The sequence below is a fragment of the Limulus polyphemus genome, unplaced genomic scaffold (genome assembly GCF_000517525.1).
Source record: "Limulus polyphemus unplaced genomic scaffold, Limulus_polyphemus-2.1.2 Scaffold1735, whole genome shotgun sequence".
Classification (NCBI taxonomy): Eukaryota; Metazoa; Arthropoda; class Merostomata; order Xiphosura; family Limulidae; genus Limulus; species Limulus polyphemus.
This window is the reverse complement of record NW_013667345.1, coordinates 75,838-85,760: the sequence shown is the minus strand read 5'-3', so window position 1 is coordinate 85,760 and position 9,923 is coordinate 75,838. Positions and strand designations below refer to the sequence as shown.

The 9,923-nt window shown below is 31.0% G+C and overlaps 1 protein-coding gene across 1 annotated transcript in view; it reads right to left on the bottom strand.

The window, feature by feature from the left end:
- The window catches only part of LOC106464754 (hemicentin-2-like), a 53,069-nt gene that overhangs the window by 16,517 nt on the left and 26,629 nt on the right, over positions 1–9,923 (bottom strand). The window contains exons 7-8 of the mRNA XM_013924911.2: positions 5,303–5,605; positions 3,873–3,992 (exon numbers count right to left, since the gene is read on the bottom strand). Coding sequence (XP_013780365.1) covers positions 3,873–3,992; positions 5,303–5,605 — 423 coding nt within the window. The remainder of the gene's footprint in view (positions 1–3,872; positions 3,993–5,302; positions 5,606–9,923) is intronic.

Sequence of the window (9,923 nt, the reverse complement as noted above, 5' to 3'; positions counted from 1 at the left end):
ACACTGCTAAATTAGGAACGGCTAGCGCAGATAGCCCTCGTGTAGCTTTGCGCGAAATTCAAAAAACAAACAATAATAGTTGGAGTTTTCTTCTGTCCCCGATGACGTTTCAATGATGGGACTTTTCCAGCACTTAAATCAGTTTTATAAAATATTTTTACAGTTATGTTTTTTTCCTATTTACTATTTTTCTTCTCAATGTAGAAGTACAATGTACATGAATAAGTTCGTCCGTGTGTTTATTCCTAATCGGCGCAAGTTTCATGTTTTAACCGAAACGCAAAATGATGCGACCACTTTAGGCTGTCTAACTGTTGAAATTGCTTGAATTCACGATCAGTTCAAATGCTAAAAAACGCAATAAACTATTCACGCAAAAGTTTAGCCACAAGAAAATTATTTAATTACTCTGAAACTTACTTATATGAATTTACGGTCATAATTTACTTCTTTGGCCCTAAATAACAATATATAACATAGTGGAAGCAAGTAGTAGGCATAATAGTATCCATGAAAGTAATCAGATGATTTACAACTAAAAAAAAATAATTATTTAGCTTTATATTATTAAAAACTGCTATGGCAGATGTTTTAGCCTTATGTTACGAAAACTGTTGAGACGAATGCTTCAGCTCTATATTATTACACAATTGTTAATGCGGAGGCTTCAGCTCTATGCTATAAAAACTGTTAAGGTGGATACATCAGCTCTATATTATATAAAAACTGTTGAGGATACTTCAGCTCAAAATTATTAAAAACTGTTGAGGTGGATGCTTCAGCTCTATGTTATAAAAACTGTTGAGGTGAATACTTCAGCTCTATATTATATAAAAAACTGTTGAAGTGGATACTTCAGCTATACGATATAAAAAATGTTAAGGTGGATACATCAGCTCTATATTATATAAAAAACTGTTGAGGTGGATACTTCAGCTCAAAATTATTAAAAACTGTTGATGTGGATACTTCAGCTCAAAATTATTAAACACTGTTGAGGTGGATGCTTCAGCTCTATGTTATAAAAACTGTTCAGGTGGATACATCATTTCTATATTATATAAAAAAACTGTTGAGGTGGATACTTCAGCTCAAAATTATTAAAAACTGTTGATGTGGATACTTCAGCTCAAAATTATTAAAACTGTTGAGGTGAATACTTCAGCTCTATGATATAAAAACTGTTGAGGTGGATGCATCAGTTCTATATTATATAAAAACTGTTGAGGTGGATGCTTCAGTTCTATGTTACTAAAAAACCTGTTGAGGTGGACATTTCAGCTCTATGTTATAAAAACTGTTGAGGTGGATGCTTCAGGTCTACGATATAAAAACTGTTGAGGTGGATACATCAGCTCTATATTATATAAAAAACTGTTGAGGTGGATGCTTCAGGTCTACGATATAAAAACTGTTGAGGTGGATGCTTCAGCTCTATGTTACTAAAAAAACCTGATGAGGTGGACATTTCAGCTCTATATTATAAATAGTTCTATTTTCATATAACATAAAACTAATTTGTTTCAGATACCCAATTACCGAAAAACAATTGATGTAAACACTTGATTTGTTAAAGTGTATTTAAATGCAGGTGATAACTTGCAAAGATGAATATTCTAATTCGTCTCATGTTTTGCGACAATGTTAATTGGAAATGCACTTACTATCTGCTACCTCGTGGCAACAATTATAAAGTAATGATAGTTAGCTGAAACGGAATAGGTTATTTGTTAAAATTTGGATATACTTGAATAATTATCATTAAATTCTAATATACATGTAAATAATACATCAGTTATTAGTTTCTGCTCAATAATAATGTTCCGCTAGTTTATTGGTGCGCTTTCTTTAAAACTTAACATTTTATCATAAGAAAAACATCTATTGATAGAACTCCTTGTAAGAAACTAACGTATTTATGTATGTATACATATATTTACGTATGTCATATGAAATGAGAGATAGATGTAAAGCCAAATTAACATTCTTTTTTCTACTTTTTCTTTTAATCAATCAATATCTGGTAAGATAAGTGCATTAAAATGACTGTTACGAACTTAAGTCGAACCTGAGCCTCTTTCACTGCAGAGATTATTACTGAGCCTCTTTCACTGCAGAGATTATTATTAGTTGTCTTTGATAATATTTTCTAACTGATCTCTACGAATTTTGATGATTTACTTAGAGAATTTTCAATTATCAAAAATATTCTCCACTTTTCTATCATAAAAAAATACATATTTTTCGTATATTTACATCAAATCAACACACTTATAAATGCTTTCATTATTAGACTAAGTTGGAATTTTTAATTCATACAATGGTAAAACACTATGAAACATTATATCTTGAAATCAGTTGTGTTTCTGAAATTTAGCGAAACTACATAACTGAGAAAATAATACTATCATAATATATTTATTCATCCATCATTCCAAATAATTGAAACCAAACAAGATGTAACTAGCGGAAATAGTAGTCTACTATTTTAAGGTAAAGTCTGTACTAAGCTAAAAAAATAAAACAAAATTGAATATTTTAAAAAGATAACAATTACTAATGAAACTGTTACCGACTTATGTTCACAAAGAAGAATTAAGACTTTACCAAATGTATTTTTATTTGCATATTCTCACTATTTGCTTTCGTAATTCCCATTTACATTACTCAAATACCATACGGCGTTACAATGTGACGGGTAATACCACTGTTTGTTGATAAAGAGTAGGTAAAGAGTTTGGCGGTGGGTGTTGTTGTCCAGCTGCCTTCCCTTTAATCTATCATGTAAAAATCATGGACGACTAGTGCTGATAGCCCTCGAGTAGCTTTGCACGAAATTCAATAAACAAACAAGCTACTTAAATCAAATATTAATAAGTATTATGCATACGTATTTTACGAAGTTTATACATTAGCTCTTTGTAATATTTTTATTTTGTGTTGTGTAAATAATTAAGAAATATTTACAGTTCTTGTTTCACTGATAGGCTTCACAAAATAATAAAAACTGAAACGAGGCTCAATGAAAACGATGTAGTCTGTATTTTATCAATAATAAACTGTTTAAAAAACCAAACGAGTGGTTTTATTTAGGTAGTAATTATTGATAAAAAATGCTGAAACGATATATGAATTTTTCTAATTTAAATTTCGCTGAAACTTGTTGCTTACAGAGAGAAAGAAAAAACAATCATAATTTGAACAGTTCTGCTTCAAGCGACAACTCTGAAAATACTAAGAGACTTTACAAGAAAGTGGAGTCTCGAAAGTAAATGCAATTAAATAACCTTTTCGATAGCTCAGTAACAGTTTTAAGGTATGCTCAAACCAAATGTGGCATTATACATACCACTGAAGCTCAAATCTAAAATACGCTTAGAAAACGAAGTTTCAAGGTTTTATATTTCTAGATTATTCAAAATTGTGAATATTGCGAATATTACGAACCAATTAACATTAACTAAAACGTCTCAGGAAGTATTTACTTTTCTTCAGTTTTATTTAAAGAATATGTCTCTACTTTTACTAAATGCAAAATAAGATAAAAATTAATAAAGACAGATAGTTCACTGCAGACGTTATAAGAATGACGGTCAAATTCCACTATCCATTCTGACAAGAGTAGCCAAAGAGCTGGGTATGGGTTGAGTCGAATAGCTAATTTCGCTCGTGTCCGACACTTTCTATCTTTGCGCGAAACCCAACAATGAAACAAACAAGCGTTAGGAGGAGAAATAAATATTACACAATGAACGGGAAAAGAAGTTTTCTATCTCAGGTAAAAGGAAATTAATAAAATATATCAGACTATAAATTTTAAAACTGAGATTGTTATATAACTTAGAAAATATAATATCACATTAAGAGTTTACCTTTTCTCTGTCTACATCTGACGACCAGAACGACTATTATGACTATGATGATTAGTCCAACCGCCAGGGAAATCAACACCACCAAGACAGGACTAAAGAAAAGCTTCCCTTTGCTGTTTTCTAACAAAAAACAGTTTATCTAAAATTAAAGTGTGTGTTTAACTGTCATAAGAAGTTGACATTTTTATAACTACTTATAGTAGAATGAGCATTGAATATTTCTTACGCTTCTTTAGCTTTTTGCTCCCTATTCTATTTATTCTCCAAAACGGACATACACAAACACTAATATTACATACTTTATATAATTATACTAACTTATATCCAAGTATCAAAGTTTTTTAATTTTGTTTGGGCTTGTTTGCTGTCAAGCCCTAATAGGCTATCTGTGCTCTGCCAACCACGGATATCGAAACCCGATTATTAACGTCATAAGCCCTCAGACTTAGCGCTGAGCCACTGACGGAAGAAGACAGGTTTCTGAAGCACATAAATTATAGAAACAAGAAACAGATGTACTAGAAAAAGTTTTTATGATGCAGTATATTTCCACTGGTTTAGAAATACTTGCTTGTGGTCAGAAGATGGACACCAATTAAAGTCACCTTAAAGTAAGCACTTTAACTATAGAAACGAGACACGTTACTGAATACCTTTAAACATATCTCATAACAGCATTTCCGTATAGCCATGCATTTGTGTGACACTATTTGTGACACTTATAACACAGTAAACCCAGAGAGACTTAATGAAAGATCGGAGAATTTGATAGCGTTTTACGAGGCCAGCTTTAATAAGTTCATAAACGTCTTACAATCGTTGAAATTCTAATTGGGTTCTACTTGCTACTCACCACACGATCTTGATAGGCCATATCAGATTTTACTTTTTTTACTAGATTTTATATAACTTCTTGCTTCTATAAATAGGGTCAATTAATATAGCTATTTTGAATTTTCATCAAATACATTTTCGCATTAAAACAAAACAGAAATTAAAACTAAAATTAATCCATTCTTGCTTTTTTTTGCAGTATGACTACTACAGATACTAAGATAAATAAATGTATAATATAAAAGAAGTAATGAAAGAAATTTATATATATTGATATTTGTAAAAATTAGAACAGATGTTGTAAATATTAAACCATTCTTGTTATCAATAATGTATACGCCATCCTCTAGAATATCATTATCTGGAAAATCAGTTTTAACTAGAATTGCAAAGCAGTGAATTGTACTTAAATAAATGTATTTATGTATATGTTAGAAAATTACTTTGAATATATCTCTCTCTCTACACAAATACTCACATTTATATATATGTAGGATAGAGAGATTGATATTTCAAACACATTGATAGTTTTACATATGTTTCCGGTTTTATCTTTGGATAGTAGTATTTATTCAACTCTGTACTCATCATCTTACCGTTATGGGCTTGAGTCTCTGGGTTAAGAATAGTTTTGGCTGTGAGTACCTTAGTCTGACTTCTTCCTTTGGAGTTCACAGAATACACCACTACCAGAAAGCTTGCAGAGGAAGGAAGATTACGAGCAAGGAAAATTGGTATTGGTGAAGTCATATTGGCTCGGAGCCGTTGATAAGCGGTATCATGCACTTCCATAATAAAATGTTGTCGGAGGCCACCGTCATAACCTGGCTTGCATTGAACTCGAAAAGTGTGATCCGTTTGATTAAAAACAGAACAGTTGGCCACAGGGTCTGGTACGCCTAAAGCGGATGAATAGCGTCAAAGGTAAACAAGTAGATTGAGTTAAGCTTCCTTCGACATTCAACATTTTTTAAACTGCAACAGCTCTTTGAAAAAGCCCCTTTTTTACAATATAGTTTATAATCATTTCAATACGGTACATTGTTGACTGTACCGAGGTAGTTAGCTTCCTATGTACTTACAGTTCTACTTATCATTTTGTTTATATTAAACAGGCTACTTCAAAGATAACAAGGACAATTAATATAATAACTGTGATTGATAAGTGAGAAAATCTTAGTAACAATGATCTATATTGTTGTGTAATGTTACACGGGTCATTATTTTTGTCCAAGTAGTAGCAACTAAACCGTGCGTAATGTTTGAAGAACCTCAGGTTAGAATAAATTACTGAAATATTGGACTGCATTACATAGGCCTGATTTTTATCAAAAGTTTAGGATATATACTTCTACGTGTACATATAGTCTTATGTATAAACGAGAAATTGCCTCCGGTGAGAACTCCATAATACTTTATTGGGTATATTTGAGAAATCGTCCGGAGTATATATTCCAGTCACGTTGAAAATAAGGATACCAGACTGCATTCTGGAAACCCTAGTTCTATAAAATGTTATTCCAGTCACGTTGAAAATAAGGATACCAGACTGCGTTCTGGAAACCCTAGTTCTATAAAATGTTATTCCAGTCACGTTGAAAATAAGGATACCAGACTGCGTTCTGGAAACCCTAGTTCTATAAAATGTTATTCCAGTCACGTTGAAAATAAGGATACCAAACTGTATTCTGGAAACCCTAGTTCTATAATATGCATAGAAATGGAAAGATGCGTTTATTTATACTCCTGCAGGATTCTATATATCAAAAGGCAAAAATAGGATGATATTCAACTTAACATTTGATAAGTTTCGAGTTATTATGAAGTTCCTGAAAAAACAAAACTGGTTACAACAGGTAAATATTATAAGTGTAAAAAGAAAAAAAATATATGAAAGATCCAGATGAGAATAAAAACTAGCTGGTGTTTTTCCTATGTATACTTGGAATATAAAGTCGTATCAGAGCAATCTTTTAGCGGGAGAAGAGAAGAGGTAAACGTCTTCATCTAACAAAGGAAAAACAGATTGTATGTATTCACACTGTTATGAAGCATTCAACAATGTAGATTAATTGCGTCAATGATCATACCTTAATACCCAAGAAGAGATTAACTTTCAGTTCATACTAAATTCTACAAACCTATGTACCACTTATTCACATGGGCATGATTCGTGCCCCAGGGAAATAGGGAAGCATGGTGAAGTATATATAAGTTCTATGAAAAACTCAGTGTTGTATGTAACGTGAGCGAGGCGAGATTGAAGCAAGACTTAGAAATATCAACATTCTTTACACAAGAATGCTGGCTAATTGCAGGATATCTATACGAAATAAAAAATACCTGAAGATACTCCAATAAATATATGTTTATTCTAGTTATGCAAAGGTAAAACATGGTTGATTTCCAACTGCTTTATTGTTAAGTTGCCTTAAAATAGTAAAATCAAAAGGCTATAAAAATGTCAATTTTAGTGTATTTTGTTTATCATACATACACTGTTTTATTTCTTCCTGTGGTACATGATTTGTTAAACTGTTGTACATGACTTTCATGTACCACAGTTAAAAAGTCATGTACAACAGTTTAAAAAATCATGTACCACAGTTTAACAAATCATGTACAACAGTTTAACAAATCATGTACCACAGTTTAACAAATCATGTACCACAGTTTAACTTTGTTAAACTGTGGTACATGATTTGTTAAACTGTGGTACATGACTTGTTAAACTGTGGTACATGATTTGTTAAACTGTGGTACATGATTTGTTAAACTGTTGTACATGACTTTTTAACTGTGGTACATGACTTGTTAAACTGTGGTACATGATTTGTTAAACTGTTGTACATGATTTGTTAAACTGTAGTACATGATTTGATAAACTGTAGTACATGATTTGTTAAACTGTAGTACATGATTTGTTAAACTGTGGTACATGATTTGTTAAACTGTAGTACATGATTTGTTAAACTGTGCTTGATATCAGTCTTCATATTTTTCTCTAGTATTCAATTTTTGTATGTTTCAGTCTTTTTAGATATAATCTAGAGTAAATTTATAACTACATTTTATTAGACAACTGCAGAAAAACCTATTACTTTAAAAATGCTTCTGTACTACCTATTACCTATGTCTCAGTATGTTTTCATTATTCAATAATGGGAAATCTAGGTGCTATTATACAGATTAAAACTTAAATAGAATTGTTGCAAGATAGTTGATCGTTTAATGATCATAAAGAATACTTAAAAGGTAGCTGTTCAGTTTTGATAAGTTGTTTTCTATATTTTACCCAGGGAAATAATGAAATTTTAAGGTTGCGTATTAATAAGATATTGCATTAAGTATACTATCTTATATTCATCGGTATAGTTGTGAGTTTTTTATGAATTGTTGGGTAATTTCTCATCTATATGCTTTTTGTATTGTAGATATTAAATTTTTATAACTTTAAGCATTCTTAGCAACGTTTTGGATTCCTTAATTATGGTCAAGATATACTAATTATATTCCGTTCCAGGGAAGATGTAAAAGATGTAGTTTTAGCATAAAGATTAATTTAAAAATCGAGAATTTAACTGAGTATGTTTATTGTTAAATTGATTAACTGAAGAAATTCAATCTTGATTCTTTTATATCGGTTTCCTTGTTGTATGTATTTTAATAGTACAGGAAGCGGGTTTCTTATTTTTCTCATAATTCGTAAGGTATATCCCGATGAAAGTTCGCCATTGTTAAAATAACGTTTGATTTTCTTTATATTTTTTTGGTTTGTTGTGGTTATGGAGCTCCTGCTGTTGATCTTGTAGCAAACACGAAACTGCATACTATGCAGGATAGCGTGGAAAAGGAAAATTGATCGTGAAAGAAATGTGAACATTCTTATTTCTTATTAATCAAACAGTTTGACAGAAATGAATAATGACAGTCAGGGTCTCTTTGTACCTTATGCTGATTTGTTTCAGCTGTCATTCTCTGAAGTACTTATAAGTAGGACAAGATGCTATCAGCAATAGCAGCATGTAATCACAATAACTTGATAACATTGATTCGATTCAATGCAAGTCAATAGGTAATTCTGTAAACTTATGTTTGTGTAATCACAATAAGATTGATTCGATTCAATGTAAATCAATAGGTAGTTCTGTAAATTTATGTTTGTGTAGCAGTTAGTTCTTACGTTATATGAGCTTTAAAACACTAAACAATTGAATGTAAATTTGAAGTATTTCTTGCGTAATTTCTTCACACCTTAAGTAGGCAGTAATATCTGTTATTCTATTTTTATAAAGAATTTTAATTAGTTATACACAGTCTAAAGAAATGCTTTACATATACAAAGAACAAATGTCACATGGCGAAATAACACTGTTTTGGAGCTTCTCCAAGTGGCATGTTTACAACAAGATTGCCAATCAAGAGGAACGCTTATAGCCTATAGACTTATTACAGAAATAGCCGATTGAGGTTTCCCACGGTTTTATAAAGTTTCTCAAGAAGCTTATCTGCAACAGTTGGAGACAAAAAAATACGTTTGGTATTATATGAATATTATGTTTTTGGCAAAATAGCTGGAATAAAAATTGTAGTTTGTTCTTATACCATGCTTGATAAAACCTCAAAAATAATTATACAAGCAGGGAAAAAAGATTTTGGCATTGTTAAATTGTATTCCATTGAAAAACTCGAAATTATCATCAACTCAGATCCCCACATCAAAATTTAAGTAGAAGCTAAAATTTTCACTAATAATTCTATAAGGATTTTGACAATATGACCTCTAAATCACTGGTGATTACACCAATGTTGAAATGGTATACATAATCTTTGGGAAAAGCTAAGGACCTACTGTCATGTACGAAACGCACGAGTAACATTTCGTGCAAAATTAGTTTTTAACGACCATTCTGTAAACCTTAAATTTTATTTTGGTTATTTCTTCTTATTTGAATTAGGAAACACAGCTTTAACTTGTTATGATTATGAAAAACAGTGAAAACCTATTAATGATAGCAGGGATAACAAAAGGAAAGAAGAGCGTAATAAGTATAAAGTTTATCTTGAAATATTTCAAAACAGGACAAATTAACATACAGAAAGCAATATATTCGTATATTTTCTAAATCGTTTTGATTATAGTGAAACCAAACTGAATGCCAAATGAAAACACTCATCGTTGATACGAATATAAACTAAAAACAATTTTCTACATTA